At 39.0% G+C, this 16,448-nt stretch overlaps 1 protein-coding gene across 1 annotated transcript; it reads right to left on the bottom strand.

The window, feature by feature from the left end:
* Positions 1-1,180: 1,180 nt before the first annotated feature.
* DEFB115 (defensin beta 115) lies at positions 1,181-6,801 on the bottom strand. Its single transcript, XM_053573746.1, has 4 exons — positions 6,708-6,801; positions 4,879-5,034; positions 4,649-4,710; positions 1,181-1,261 (listed from the first exon to the last, which is right to left on the bottom strand). Exons 1-4 carry the CDS (start codon positions 6,799-6,801, stop codon positions 1,181-1,183), a joined length of 393 nt encoding a protein of 130 aa, XP_053429721.1.
* Positions 6,802-16,448: the final 9,647 nt, after the last annotated feature.

Genomic DNA, 16,448 nt, shown 5'->3' with positions numbered 1-16,448 from the left:
GTATCATGCAGTTTTTTACATGTCTGTCTTAAGATAATAAGTTCACTAAGAAATGGAATTGTTCATTGTGGGCCATGTTCTTAATTTTCTTAAAAAGTCTATGGTACTGTGATAGAGCATACTTCACTGGAGGTTTGCCTTTTTTCACATCTCAATCATAGTTATTTGCAAAAACATTTCAGGTTCCAATCAGTTTTCCTTGGGGATTTTCCTTATGCTTTATTCATCAAACAATTTTTTTTTTTTTTTTTTGCAGTTTTTGGCTGGGGCTGGGTTTGAACCCACCACCTCTGGCATATGGGGTTGGCGCCCTACTCCTTTGAGCCACAGGCACTGCCCCAAACAATATTTTTTAAAGTACCTATTACATCATCGTTCTTGTCAATTTTCTTTTCAATTTTCAACTAATGTAACTTTCATGGATCCTCATTTATCAATGGCTTTGTGTGTTATTAGAGCAATTTTATGTTGGTCAACATCTAGAGAAAATCCTGCTTATTGAGCAAGATTCAAATGTCACTTTGCAAAATAATTTGCAGTGCCTTTTTGGATTTATATAATCAGACCAAGGAAGACATTGACCTCTGGGTTTGGGAGAGGCATGGGTAATAAGGGAGTGGGATATTTGAGTGGAAATTCATTTTAGAAGTGATTGTTTTTATTAATAAATATTCTTTGTTATGGTGACTTTTCTTCCTTACTTAATCTCTTATCAGAGGGGTCTGGGGTAGTCTGGTTTGCAAGAAGAAGCTTCCAGGCAGAAGAGATAGCTTATAAAAAGGAGGGCAAGAAAATAGATTAATCAATTCCCAAGAGTACAGGTTGATAGTGAGTTCTATAGTGGGGATTGAAAGGGAGGAGGAGCCACAGATGCAACTATGAGGTGGGCGGGGGTTTTTCATATGGCAAGTTTAGAATTGAATCCTGTAAGGGTTGTATTTTGAAGGGTTTGAGAAGAAAAATAAAACTGTCAAATCTGAACTTCAGAGATGTTCCTCTGACAACCGTATGGAAAGACTGGAGTGAGTTGAAGCTGGGAAGACAGAAAAAGAGACAAATAGGCTGTACATGCTGCAGCAGATCCGCATCAGTCTGCCAGGGCCGTCACACAAAGAGCCAACCACAGGTAGCTCAACCGAGAGTTTATTTTCTCACAATTCTGGAGGCTAAAAATCTGAGATCAAGGTGTCAATAGAACTGGTTTCTTCTGAGGTTTCTCTCCTTGGCCATCGTCTCCATGGGTCTTAATACAGTCTTCTTCCTGTGCATCATAATTATATGCAAAATGATTAAGTCCTAATCTTTTTTTACACAGACATCAGTCACATTGGATTAAGACCCACCAGAATGACCTCATTTTAACTTAATTACCTCTTTAAAGATCCTATCTCCAAATATAATCACTTTTTGAGGTCATCAGGGCTCTGATCTCAACATATTTGGGGCCAGGGGGACGGTAACAAAATTCCTTCCATAGCAATGGTAAAGGAGAGAGTATGGCTGAACAGAAATAGTAGAGGCAGGGATGGAGAGCAAGGTGCTATGGATGCAGATTCAGAAGGTCTATGTGGCTGACACAATGTGTGAAAGGGGGAACAAGAAGGTGTCCACGGTGCATTTTAGGACTGTGGTTTATGTACTCAGATGGAGGGCCACCTTCCCTATTTCCCAGTGTCTCTCTTTGTCCTCCATACTTTCGTTCTCTAAGCATCTTGTGAAGTCATAGGTAGAGAGTGGATTTTCACCATAACTTAAAGAATGAATAAGGCCTTAAGGGTTGAAGGTATAAGAATTTTATAATCCAACTCAACACTTTCATTTTGAAGATGGTCAAACTGAGGCCCAGAGTAGTAGGAAGATTTAGCCATATCCTATTTGTGCATCTGAATTTTCTCTGTACCCTTTCACTTCTCTAGGATTATGGGCCTAGAATTATGTTTACAAAACTCTCTAAGACTCCTAGGTCCATCTGTGGGCATGATTTCTCTAACCAAAAATATATGTAATATAAGCTCTTCATTCGGGAATGCTTACCTTCTAAGGATTTTCTGCAGTCATTGATCGGTGTGGTCTGGGTTGAAGTTGAAGTACTGATCGGAATCACTGTGCTTAGGGAATCTGAGACTCAGTCTCTGATCCACTTTCCAGATGCCCCAAGGACATCTTTTAAGGTCAGGACGTGAATGTTGCCTCATAGAATTACACTAAGGGAAAATGAAAGAACTGATATGAATGTCCCTTGAGAAATGACTTGAAGAGTTAGTGGCTGCCATTATGGTGACAATCGCAGTACCTTGCCTTTAGTTTAGGATGTGTTCTCCAGGGGGCTAGGGATAATTTTTAACTTTAGACTTCATAGGCATCCACTTTTGAACTGAGACTGTCTGCAACATTGGAACTGCTTCTCATATAAGTGCAACCTAGGATAATCTCTATTGGTACTTAGTTACCAGTCAGAGCTGGGTTCGTGATACATTTTGCCACTAGAGGGCACATAAAGATATTCCTTTCACCACGCCTTCCCTATTTAGGGGTTTAGTTCTGGGTGGGAAAAGTCAAGTCAAACTTTGCTTACTGGAGCAATCTTTTTCCACTCTGAGGAAGCACAGTGTTTGAACCCAGGCATTGTGGGTTCAAAGTCCCGATGCTGAACTTAACTGTGCCATTTAGGGCAAGTCATTTAAACTCTCATGACTTAGTTTCCTTTTCTGGCAAAGGGATATAATATGACATAGTTCCTATCTCACAGAGCTATTGTTTTGACAAATGAGGTTATTTGTGTAAAGTACCTAGGATGATACTTTGCACATAATAAATTCTCAGTAAATGTTAGGCTTTTTAAAAAACAAAACAAATAAACCAAACCACCCCGCCCCCCCTCCAAAACCCTATTTTTCCCTTCCAACTGTTAGGGACAGGAGTGGTTGCCTCCTGGTCAGAGGGCACTGCAATCTTTGGAAAGCCCAGTGTGATTAGGAACTTGAAGTAAGAGATTGATTTCCAGAGTGAGATCATAAGGCAGAGCCTTGAGTTGAAAGGCAAAAGGAAGCCTTCAGGGTTACATTATTTCAATTCTCCAGAGTGAGACATTAGATAAGAATGGCTATTACACTGAAAATAAATAAATGGGACATGATCAAGCTAAAAAGCTTCTGCACAGCTATTTGTACCACAACTAAAGCAAACAGACAGCCTTCAGAATGAGAGAAGATATTTGCATGCTATAAATCTAACAAAGGCTTAATAAATTATGGTATAGGTATACCATGGAATACTATGCAGCATTAAAAAATGGAGACTTTACTTCTTTTATGTTTACATGGATGGCACTGGAAAATATTCTTCTTAGTAAAGTATCTCAGGAATGGAAAAAAATATCCAATGTATTCAGTACTACTATGAAACCAATTTATTATCACTCACACTTTATGAAAGATGAATCACAACTATAGCCTAGGATGAAGGATGGAAGGGGAGGTGGAGGGAAAGGGAGGAGGGTGGGTTAACAGAGGGAGGGTTATTGGGGGACCACACCTATGGAGAATATTGCAAATACAAGTTAGATCTATCAGGTGTAGAACACAAATGTCTTAACACTGTAATTGGGTAAATGAGGTGAAGGCTATGTTAATTAGTAGGATGTAAACACTCCAATTTGTACAAATAATCAACACATTGAATGCCATGGTGGCATAAATGTATTCATGATCTATGTACAAATGACTCAGTAAAAAAAATCTAACAAAGGCTAAACATAAAGAGGTAAAGTCTCCATTTTTTAATGCTGCATAGTATTCCATGGTATACATATAACAACAGATGCTGGAATGGATGTGGAGAGAAGGAAACACTTTTGCACTGTTGATGAGATTGCAAACAACCTCCATTGAAAGAAATATGGGTAATTTCAAAGAACTAAAAGTTGACCTTTCCTTTGTTCCTGCAATCCCCATTATTAAGTATCTATCTAGAAAAAAAATCATTTTACCACAAGGACATCACACTAGAATGTTTATTGCAACTCAATTCACAATTGCTAAGACATGGACTCAATCCATGAATGGATTAATAAATTGTTGTATATGTATACCATTCAGCCATAAGAAAAGATGCAGACTTTACATCTTTTGTGTTTACCTGGATGGAGTTAAAAACACATTCTTCTTAGTAAACTATCATAAGACTGGAAAAACAAGTATCCAGTGTACTCAATTCTAATATAAAACCAGTGTATAAACAACTATAAGCCCACATAAAAGAAAAACACAAGTATAGTCTAGTGACGGGGAAGGGAGGGGAAAGAGAGGAAAGGGGAAAGAAGGAGGGTGATTGGGGGGATCTCATCTACTGTGCACAATGTGAGGGTGTTCAGCAGCCCCCTGGGTGAAGGGCTCAACTACAACTTGAACTTTACCTTAGAAATGAAAACAATGTAACCTAAACATTTGTACCCTCATATCAATCGCCAATAAAAAAATAAAAATAAATTAAATAACACACCAAAAAAAATTTTTTTTAAAGACTCTTGGTTATTAACCTGTAAAATGTGTACATTTGGAGACTTACTAGCACCTGCTCAGAGGTTGAGGAATTCAAGACCTAAATCCTATAAAATTTCCTTACTGTGAGACCTATGAAATTTCCTTACCATGGGACAGCCATTATCAGTCATATCTTGGGACAATGTAGAGATTGCTGGGCTATAGAAAGCTAGAGAGATATATTAATAAAGGAAATGAGTATATTTTCTATACTGGACCCTGTGAAGACTCGATAGGGATCTAAGCTCCATGGAGGTGTCCCAGATATCCGTTTAATTGACTCAAAATGCCTACTAAAATACTAAAGTTAGAAGTCTCAAATAGATATGCAGCTCACCCATTGTCTCTTTGTCCTTGCAAAAGTCTGATAGTTTATGGTATGCATGCACGCAGCAAAAATAGCTTCCCCCACATTTTTCTTTCTTCTTCTCATATTCTTTGCATAGTCTCCTGCATCTGCCCATTCCATACGAGCACTTTCTGGCCCATCCATCTACCAAAATAAACAGAGATGAGTATATAAATACTTGAAAAAAAGTCAATACTGTTATATGCTAAGAATGTTGGTGATAGTGGTAGTAAAAATGGTTAGAGATAAATAATTGATTTTGACCCTTAATGGCATTTTTTGAAAGGCTATAAATCACTGTATGCAGAATGCTTCCTGCTGGTGATGACATGTAAGTGGATACAGATAGTTAAGTCCAATCCTCTAACCAGCTCCAGTTGAGTTTTATCCTGTGCTTGTGATGTTTTCATCTGTCATTGTTCACAATCTCACTTACTTGAGTTCTATCTCCTCTCTGAATCTAGGTATTTGCCAAGGAGTGCACCAAAGCTCTCAAACATCTGCTTCCTCTCTCTCCACTCATTACTTATCCCATAGGAATTTGTTGAGCACATACTATATCCCAGGCACTGTTCTTTAGAGCAGGACTCTAAACATTGGATGGTCAATATACAATGCTGAGTTGCAGGCCGATGTCCAGGGTGGTGTAATACCCTGCCCTTCTCTGATTCATTGTCTGGGACTCAGCCCTACCTGGGTCAATGCAGAATGCAGACCTAGCTTCCCCAGCACATTGGGTTCAGGGGAGAGATCATGAAACTAAGTTTAAATTACAGATTCTTTCTACTTATCTTTTCCCCCAAATCCCCTTCTGGTAGATTATCCCTAATGGCCTTCTCACCAGGCTGTTCAGACCAGAAAAATCACCCATATTGATTCTTACTTTTCTAATCTACTCATGAGTCAATATGCAGATCCCTTCTCCAAAGTGTCACTCACACAGGTATGTGACTTCCTCCTCTATTACTCTGCCCTCATCAGAGTTCAAGGCAAGCTCAAACCACAGCGCAGGGTTATCCCCAAAACCCTCCTTTTCCTTCTAGAACAACTGCTGAGTAGTGGGCAAAGACTATCAGCTTGAAAAGCTGATCCAAGAGAAGATGTGACTTCCAACAACAGTGACCCAAAAAGTAATCATGTAATTGAAAGCGATAAATTTTAGAGTCTCTAGGAAGCCATAGGGGAAATTTTTTCATTGGAAACTTATTCACCACTTGGCCATGAAGGCTATGGTATCATTAGAGAGCTTTGGTCATGTTCAATTTGAAATTCAGAATCTTTTGGTGTGACCCCAGCTCCATGTTTTGAACTCATTTTTTACAAACCTGTAGATATCTGATATCCACCTACAAATTTTTCACCACGTATTCCAAGAAAAGAGTAAAGTGCTTCTTCTGCTTGCTTTAAAGGTGGTTTCAAAGCCAAACAGCAAAGGAGAGATGAAATAATGAGACTAGTTATTGCAAGAGGGGGTGTCAACTGGAGAGTGGGGGTGACAGACACCTGGGACGGAAGTGTTGACATTTGGGCCAGAGGTGTTAAGGACTCTGGGGGTGCTGAGGCTGCTTCTGCCCATAGAAGGGACTTCAGATAAAACACATTGGCCTTTGTGGATAGTCTCCAGGTTCCTGAGTGAGAAGCACCATCATGGGTCTGGGATGGCAGACTGCCCCTTTTATGAGGGCATAATTATTACATGGTTTTTGTCAGAGCTCATCTAGCTCACCTCTTTCCTCCATATGTTCAGTTTTCCAATGATTCCCTGGGTAGGACCCCATTCTCACTCCCTTTCCCCTCCTCTCCACAGTTCTGTTTACCTGGGGAAGTCTGAGCCAGGACCACAAGGACAGCTAAGGCCAGGAACAAGAGTTTAATGTCTCCTGAGAAGGGTGAGGAGCGATCAGGCTGCATACCGAGCATGCTGGGGAAGCTGGCTCTGTGCTCAGCATTTTATTGACCCAGGTAGCTTTGAGTCACAAACAACAAATTAGAGAAGGGCAGAGTGTTACATCACCCAGAGCATCAGCCTGCAGCTCAGCACTGTAAGTTCTGTATCACCAGAGCTGCATCATCCAGTGCTCAGTGTCCTGCTCTAGACATCCTCTGGGAGGGTAAAGGACCTGTGGCATTGTGGAGAGGACAAACCCTCTCCCCAAGAAGGCTTTCCTGTTTCTCCCTGTTGGTAGTTCATTCCACGTAGGTCCACCAGTATGTTCTCACGGCCTCTCTGCTTCTTTCTCTCTGCATGTTCATCGTGATGCCTCAGACCTAGGTGTTTTCCTAGATCATCCTTCCTACCAGACTGATACCCTCAAAAGAAAGTTTTACTAGACAGTGAGACTCTTGAGGGTAGGGATAACCTGTCATTTCTCTATGTCCAGAGTGTGCAGTGACATATGTTGAAGCACGTTGAATGAATAGCACGTAGGCATGTTGGCACTTACTTATATCCTGGTAAGTCTTAGAATTGGCATTTCTCAGCTAAGAAAATGCAGGCTCAGACAGCAGAAGGGAACTTTCTGGGGTTCTACCATGAGCAAAAAAGAATCAAATTTGACCTCTCATAACCCATCTAGGTGTCCAATTCTTTTAAACTACATTTTTGTCCTCTTTTCCTTCTCCAGATCCTTAATATTGGCCATTTCTGGGCCTTTCCTGAATTCTACCCTCAAATCATAGAGCAAAATATTCCTTGGAGGTTCCCCAGCAAAGAGGATATAGACATAGGCACTCCCCAGGCTCCATCAGGAAGCCACCTGCGAGCCCACTGTCTCATCCTCTATCACCTCTTGGTGCGACCAATGTTTGTGTTCTACTCTCCTATCCCTTCCGGCAGTCAGCAGGCATGGCCTGAGGGGATCAGGAAATCTGTTTTTTTCTCAGGATCTGGGAAGGACTTTCTTTAGGAATTCCACCCCCTGAATTCACTCCCTGTGGCAACTATGCTAACTTTACCTACATGACCCTCCTCCACAAGAGCCCTGAGAGGCAGTTGTGATTTGCTCCAGGCTACACAGTGAAGTATGAATTCAAGTCTAGTTACCTGTCCCCAAAGCACTTATCATTTTTCTGTCATCAGGGCAGAACTAATAGGCTGGGTTAGAAATTGCAGGGAGCAGGTTTAGATTCATCAGAAAGACCTCTGATGATTGGAACCATCTGGACCAGGATTGGACTGCTTTGAGAGGTGGTGGCTCCTGGTGTCCTAATGCTGCAAACTCAGTCAGCATGACTATTCCCCTTAGGTTCTGCAGGGAGACTGGAGAATTGACTGACTATGGCTCAGGGGATACTGGCACAACTCTAGGCAGTGAGTCTAAGAGAAGAATGCAAAGTCCTCTGTCTCCTAATCTCTGATTAGGGAGAGCAACAACAAGCATATAATGTCAAGTATAAGATGGTGACAAGGGCTATAAAGAAAAATAAAGCAGAGTAAAGGGAATAGTGCTAGTGTGTCTCTGTTGTAGACTATTAAAAAAATATTTTAAAAATGGCTATTTTGAGCAGGGTAGTCAAAGAAGAACTCTGTGATGAAGTGATATAGAGTAGACCAGATGTACTGAGGAACTGAGCCATATAGGTGTCTAGAATCTTCTAGGGAAAGAGAACAGCAAGACCAAAGTCCCTAAAGAAGAAGTGGTAGATATTCCAGGAAGACCAAGAAGTCTAGTGTGGCTGGAGTAGAGTGAGTGAATGAATAAAAGAAAATGAAATCACAGAGGCAGGCTGAGCTACGTCATGTCGGATATTATTAAGGACTTTGGAATTTATTTAAAATGTGATGAGAAATTGTGGTTTATAGTTTAAGTGGTCTTTCAAATCTGAAAGTTTATTTTTGTCTATGAGACATCACCTTCTTCATTTGAAAAGTAAAGTATGTGGGCAAATGGGAATGTCAAGAGCACATTCACGCCTCAGTAGATCTCAGCACATCAAGTTCTCCAAGAAAGGTGGCCCACCCTGCACACCAAATTAATGGACCCTTTCTTGGAACATCATGCTCTAATTGTGCTGGCTGGCAACCTGTAAGCATATCCAGGCCTTGTATGGCACCACACAGGTATTAAGAGAGGAACTTCTTGTTCACATCATGTCCATGAAAGCAGAAATTTAAGTATGGAGTTTCTTCAAAAACCTAAAAATAGAACTACCATATTATTGAGAAATTCCACTTCTAGGTCTGTATCGAAAAGAAATAAAATCAGTATGTTTTGAGCAGGGTAGTCAAAGAAGAATTCTCTTTGAGATGTCTCCAAACAAAACAAAACAAAAACAAAAACAAAAACTCACAACATTCCCCCCACCCCCAAGCAGTTTACCGATATGGAAGACAGTAAGAGCTTTGCTGTCAGGTGATCAGTGCCACTATGACTGATTTAAGTCAGCTGAAGAATTTTAACAGGTAACCTCAATTTTTAGCCCCTGAAACATTCAAGAGCTTCTTAAGGACACAAAAATGGTCATTAGTGTTGGTGAGAATGTATTCAGAGTTAAAAGTATTTCCATGCAAGTTGCCTATTGCCCTCATTTTTAAGCCAGCAAATAAATAACACAGGTAAGTAAACTCCAAAGTTTAACAATCAGAAAGTCATTAGCTTGATATGGTAACATAAGGAAGATAGTGGAATAGAGAGTTCCAGCTCTTACTCCTCCACAGAAACACAATTTAACAGTGATATGAGTAACAAAATATCTTTAGGAGAAGTTTAGAATCGAGTTAAGAATTTATAGGATGTCAATGAAATGGCTGATAAGAAGTTCCTAGCATTCTTCCTCCCCCTGTGAAAAAAACCCCAAACAACAAATAAACAACTATATTTTGACTAAAATAACTAAAGAAGATCACTAGAGAACAGCAAAGAAGCAGGATAAACCCTATAGAGCACAGAAAGCCCAGATGGCCACATAGGTAAGGAATGAAAACATTCCTGCAGTACCATACCCTCAATTGAGATCAGCTCTGAACCAGGAGATACTTCCCTCTATGGGAAAAAAGTTAGGCAAGAAGACCTCAGCAGCCCTTATCACCTTGCAGATAAGTGCAGCCTTTGCTACCGAAGACTCCTGCAGTACTCAAAGGCTCTGAGCCCAAATTGAAGGAACTTCTCACAGTTCCCAGGCTAAGCTACCTCCAGAGAAAGATCCAACCTTGGGCTCTGCCCTCCTGTCTCCAGGCTGTGGTGCTAGACACTCCTTTGCACCATCTTGAAAGTAGAGCCATTGCTAGAGTTCTTCCTATTCTGGGAGTGAGTGACAATTTCTTTTCTCTTTTGCTTAGGATTACTTTGGATATTAAGTCTCTTTTATGATTTTATGAGGTACAGTAGTGGATTCCACCCACAAAGAAATTACTGAAATGATAGAAATGTAATTTAGAATATGGATGCCAAATAAGATGATTAGAATTGAAGAGAAAGCTGAAAGCCAACAAAAAAAGCTTAGAAAAGATTTCAAAAAATTAATTAAAAATGAAAGCATTACTAGAGAGCTAGACAACATAAGAAAGGATATCATATAACTTAAAGAAATGAATGAGTCATTTATGAAATTTAAAAATTCAGTCAAAAGCCTTAATAACAGGATAAACCAAGGATAAGAAGGAATCTCAGAACTTGCAGACAGCACTCTTGAGATAACTCAGCAGAGAAGAGTATATAAAAGTCTAAACAATCACCAAGAGAAAGAGATGGAAATATATGAAATGAACTAACTATGAATTATTGATGTGCCCGAGGGTGAAGACAAAGGAGCTAACAGCATGGAAAACCTATTTGAGAAAATCAATGAAGAAAATTTCCTGGGCATCACTAGGAATTCAGACATACAGATGTAAGATGGACATTGAACACCAGGAATATTCATGGCAAATAGGTCATCTCCAAGACACGTAGAAATCAAATTTGCAAAAGTCAAAATGAAGGAGAAAATTCTGCAAGTAGCAAGATGAAAGCATAAAATAACCTACAAAAGAAAATCCATCAGGCTAACTACAGACTTCTCAGCAGAAGAAGTCAACCTTCTTACAAGCCAGAAGGGCTTGGGGCCCCATTTTCAATTGACTTAAACTGAACAACTGCCAGTCAAGAATTTTGTATCCTGCAAAACTAAGTTTCACAAAAGACAAAGCAATTAAATGTTTTCATTTCAAGCAGACACCGAGGGAGTTTGCTATGACCAGACATGCTCTGCACAAAATACTCAGAACAGCACTATACGCAAATCAGAACAACAGATACTCACTACTGTAAATTCACCTTAAAAAGCCCCCAAACTCACAACTCATATAAAACAGTAGACAAGAGGTTTAAAAAAAAAAAAAAAAGCAATAAGGGACTATACAACAAGATCAACAAACCAACACTCCACATATCAATGCTATCAATCAATGTGAATAGAATGAATTCTCCTCTCAAAAGACACAGGCTGGCTGAATGGATGAAAAAACACAACCCAAGTATCAGCTTTCTCCAGGAAACACATCTAAAACACAAGGACACATACAGACTCAGTGTGAAAGTATGGGGGAAAATATTCTATGGAAATGGAAATCAAAAGAGAGTAGGTAATCCCATTTTCCTATAAGATAAAATTGACTTTAAGCCAACAAACATAAATAAAGACATGAGATAGTAGTCATTAGATAATAAATAATAAAGTCATTAGATAGTAGTAAAGGGAGAAATTCAACAAGAAGATATAACAATAAACATATATGCATGCAACACAGGAGCTCCCAGCTATACAAAGCAAATCATACTACAGCTAAGCAAAGGAATAAATAGCATCATTGTTCTTGCCAGGGACTTCAACAGCCTCCTGTCAGAGTTCTACAAATCATCAAAATAGAAAAATAAATGAAGAAATTATGGACTTAAACCAAACTTTAAATCAAACAGACCTAACAGGCATTTACAGAACATTCTACCTCCAAAACTATAAAACACACATTGTTAGCAGCACATGTGACATTCTCCAAGATTGATCATATCTTAGGCCACAAAACAGGTCTCAAAAAAATTTTAAGAATTGAAATCATACCATGTACCTTCTCAGACCACTGTAGAATAAAACTATGACTCAATCATGAAAGAAACACTGAAACCTACACAAAGTCATGAAAATTAAACAACCTGCTGTTTGACTATTATGGTGTCAAAATTAAATTAAATGGAAATAAAAAATTATCTGATCTGACCAACAAAGTGGACATAACCTATCAAAATTTTTGGAACACAATAAAACCGTTCCTCAGGGGAAAATTCATAACTTTAAATGCCTACATCAAAAAGACAGAAAGATCACAAATTAACAACCTAGTGTCACAGCTGAAAGACTAGAAAAGAAAGAACAAACCAAAGACAGTAAAAGAATAGAAATAATGAAGGTTCAGAGCAGAACTAAATGAATTAGAAAAAAATACAAAGAATTAATGAAATAAAAGTTGCTTCTTTGAAAAGATAAATAAAATTGACATACCTCTTCATAAATTAACCAATAATGGAATAGAAATGACCCAAATAAGATCATCGAAAATGAAAAAGATGATATTACAACTGATACTGCAGAAATACAAAATATCATCCATAAATAATATGCAAATCTCTATGTGCATAAACTAGAGAATATAAAAGTAATGAAAAATTCCTGGAAACACACTACCTCCCAAGACTCAGTCAGGAAGAAATAGAACACCTGAGCAGATCAACGATGAACACGTAAGATCAAATCAGTAATAAAAAAATTAAAAATCTCTTAACAACAACAACCCTGGGCCAGATGGATCTACAGCTTAATTCTATCAGACCTACAAAGAAGACCTGGTACCCATAATACAAAAATTACTTTATAGTATTGAGAAAGAGGGAATCCTCCCCTCTCATTCTGTGAAGCCAGTATCACCTTGATATGAAATCCAAAAAAGGATACAACAACAACAACAACAAAACTACAGAACAATATCCCTTGTGAATGTAGATGCAAAAATCCTGAATAAAATACTACCAAATCAAACTGAGCAGCATGTTAAAAAAATTAATAATAATCCATGAAGATGAAGTGGGCTTCATCCTCAGGATACAAGGGTGCTTCAACATACGTAAATCAATAATTGTGATTCATCACATAAATAAAAGCAAAAACAAAGATCATATGATCATCTCAATAGATGCAGAAAAAGCATTTGGCAAAGTCCAGAATGCTTTCATGATAAAAATCTTCAACAAACTAGACATAGAAAGAACATACCTCAGAGTTATAAAAGCCATATATGGGGCGGCGCCTGTGGCTCAAGGAGTAGGGTGCCGGTCCCATATGCCGGAGGTGGCGGGTTCAAACCTAGCCCCAGCCAAAAAAAAAAAAAAAATTGAATCTTGGGGGGTGCCTGTGGCTCGAGGAGTAGGGCGCCGGTCCCATATGCCAGAGGTGGCAGGTTCGAGCCTAGCCCCGGCCAAAAAAAATAAAATAAAATAAAAAATAAAAGTCATATATGACAAACCCATAACAAACATCATACTGAATGGGGAAAGTTGAAAGCATGCCCCCTAAGAACTGGAACAAGAAAAGGATGCCCATTGCCATTCTTATTTAACATAGTGTTGGAAGTCTTAGCCAGGGCAATCAGGCAAGAGAATAATATTAAATGTGACAAATCAGGAAAGAGAAGATCAAACTATCACTCTTTGCTGCCAAGGTAATCTTGTACAAAACCCCAAAGATTCCACCAAGAATCTCCTGGCATTGAAATGTAAATTCAGCAAAGTCTCAGGATACAAAAATCAATTTACGTAAATCAGTAGCGTTTCTATATACTAATAATAGTCAAGCCAAGAGTCAAATCAACGACTCAATACCATTCACAAAAGCTACAAAAAATACTTAGGAATATACTTCACAAAGGAGGCAAAAGATTACTACAAGGAGAAAGAAATAAGAAACTCTGATGAAAGAAATCACAGAGGATAAACAAATTGAAAACATACCATGCTCATGGATAGATAGACTCAACGTTGTTAAAATGTCCATGCTACTCAAAGTGACTTATAAATTCAATGCAATCCCCCTGAAGTTACCATAGTCACACTTCATAGGTCTAAAAAATAATAATTCTATGCTTTCTTTGGAACCAGTAAAGAGACCAAATAGCTAAAGCAATCTTAAGCAAAAAGGACAAATCTGGAGGCATCACATTATCAGACCTCAAACTATACCTCGAGGCTAGTAATCAAAACAGCATGATTTTGGTAAGAGAAAGCGAGAGAGATAGACCAATAGAACAGAACGGAGAAGCTCTATATAAACCCATCCACCTACAACCAACTGATCATTGACAGACAACAATGTGTACTGGGGTAAAGAAGCCCTAATCAGTAGGTGCTGGGAAAATTGGATAGCCACATGTAGAAAATGGAACAGGACCTCTACCTCTCACCACTTATGAAAATTAACTCAAAATGTATAAAAGACTTAGATCTAAGGCACGAATCCAGAAGAATTCTAAAGGAAAATGTAAGAAAAACTCTTTAGATATGGGTCTAAACAAAGAATTTATTTAAAAAAAAAAAAGACCTCAATGGCAATTATGGCAACATCAAAAATTGATAAATTCCATTTGATTACACTAAAAATCTTCTGCACAGCTAAGGAAACAATCAACAGAGCAAATAGACAACCTATGGAATGGGAGAAAATATTCGCAAACTACATATCTGATAAAAGACTAATAATCAGAGTTTGCAAAGAACTCTAGCAAATCAGCAAGAAAAAAACAAACAACCCTATTAAAAAGTAGGCAAGGGTGGCGCCTGTGGCTCAAAGGAGTAGGGCGGCAGTCCCATATGCCAGAGGTGGCGGGTTCAAACCCAGCCCCGGCCAAAAACTGCAAAAAAAAAAAAGTAGGCAAAAGACAAGAACAGAAGCTTCTCTAAAGAAGAAAGGTAAATGGCCAATAAATGTGAAAAATGCTCAACATCTCTAATCATCAGGGAAATGCAAATTAAAACCACAATATCACCTTATCCCAGTTAGAATGGCATTTATTAAAAAGCCCAGAAATAGTAAATGCTGGCATGGATTTAGAGAGAAAGGAATGCTTATACACTGTTGGTTGGTGCAACTTCAAATTAGTATAACCTCTATGGGAAATAGTGTGCAAAGATTCCTAGAAGAACTAAAAGTAGACCCACTTTTTGATCTGGCAATCCCTCTACTGGACATTTACCCAAAGGAAAGAAGTCATTTCATCAAAAATACAACTGCACTTGAATGAGGAGCTATAATTAGCTTGTCTCTCTGGCAGTAGACAACTCATGTAGACAACTTGGATCACAGTAGAGGATCATACTGAGACCCTTATCTCAGCCTCTATCCTCCCATTTATGGAGTTGAGTTTGGGCTAAGGTCATAGATCATGAAGATGTCAACTTTCCTAGGAAGGATTCTGAAATTATGCTCAGCCTCAATAAGAAGAATTTTGTGATTAACAGGGATGCCAGACTAAGCCACAGAAATTTTCTGTCCATAAAATATCCAGCCATGTATGGCTGGATGCTTGCTGGACATCCATTGTATGCTATGCAGTTGATATCCATTCTAAGGCTATTTAAATGGTCTTTTCAAGGACATTGATAATAAGATATACGTATGTACATATATAACTTCAGATAAAAAGCAACGTTTTCATTTAATATTTAGTGTGTGCCTCTAATCTGATTAGAGCACATAGAGAGATGTACATACTACAGGTTAGTGAGGAAGAGTGATAAAATTTTAAAATTTCAATTAAAATATAGAAATTTCACATAAGGAGAAGTGCAGGAATAGTAAAACAGATGCAACCTGTACAACTATAAAATCTATTTTATAACCGAATCTACTTTTCTAGGCCCTGACCCTCTATTTCCATTAATGTCTTCAAGGAGAGTCAGTCATTTCCACTGATTTGGGGGAGAGATGACTAAGAGTCATTAAGAATTATTTTCTTGGGTGGCGCCTGTGGCTTAGTGCGTAGGGCGCTGGCCCCATATTCCAAGGGTAGCAGGTTCAAACCTGGCCCTGGCCAAACTGCAACAACAACAACAAAATAGCCAGGCGTTGTGTCGGGCACCTGTAATTCCAGCTACTCGGGAGGTTGAGGCAAGAGAATCGCCTAAGCCCAAGAGCTGGAGATTGCTGTGAGCTGTGATGCCACTGCACTCTATCGAGGGCAACAAAGTGAGACTCTTTCAAAAAAAATTTTTTTTCTTAGTGGCACAAATTTTATTTATTTATTTATTATTATTTTTTTTTTTTTGAGACAGACTCTCACTTTGTTGCCCTAAGTAGAGTGCCAAGGCATCACAGCTCACAGCAACCTCAAACTCTCGGGTTCAAGCGATTCTCTTGCCTCAGCCTCCCGAGTAGCTGGTACTACAGGTGCCCACTACAACATCCAGCTTTTTTTTTTAGAGATGGGGTCATGCTGCTCTGGCTCAAGCTGGTCTTGAACCAGTGAGCTCAGGAGATCCACCTGCCTCTGCCACCCAGAGTGCTAGGATTACAGGCATGAGCCACTGCACCCGGCC

Source organism: Nycticebus coucang, chromosome 21 (genome assembly GCF_027406575.1).
Source record: "Nycticebus coucang isolate mNycCou1 chromosome 21, mNycCou1.pri, whole genome shotgun sequence".
In the NCBI taxonomy this organism is placed as follows: domain Eukaryota; kingdom Metazoa; phylum Chordata; class Mammalia; order Primates; family Lorisidae; genus Nycticebus; species Nycticebus coucang.
The sequence above is the reverse complement of the archived record's forward strand: the minus strand, read 5'-3'. Positions and strand labels throughout refer to the sequence as shown.

Bases quoted from the DNA above. Each gene is read 5' to 3' on its own strand.
- DEFB115 (XM_053573746.1), bottom strand. From the start codon at position 6,801: ATGCAGCCTGATCGCTCCTCACCCTTCTCAGGAGACATTAAACTCTTG. The intron at 5,035-6,707 runs GTAAACAGAACT...TTATTTTGGTAG, and splicing joins CCTGGCTCAGACTTCCCCAG to ATGGATGGGCCAGAAAGTGC. The intron at 4,711-4,878 runs GTGAGCTGCATA...ATATCTCTCTAG, and splicing joins CAAGGACAAAGAGACAATGG to CTTTCTATAGCCCAGCAATC.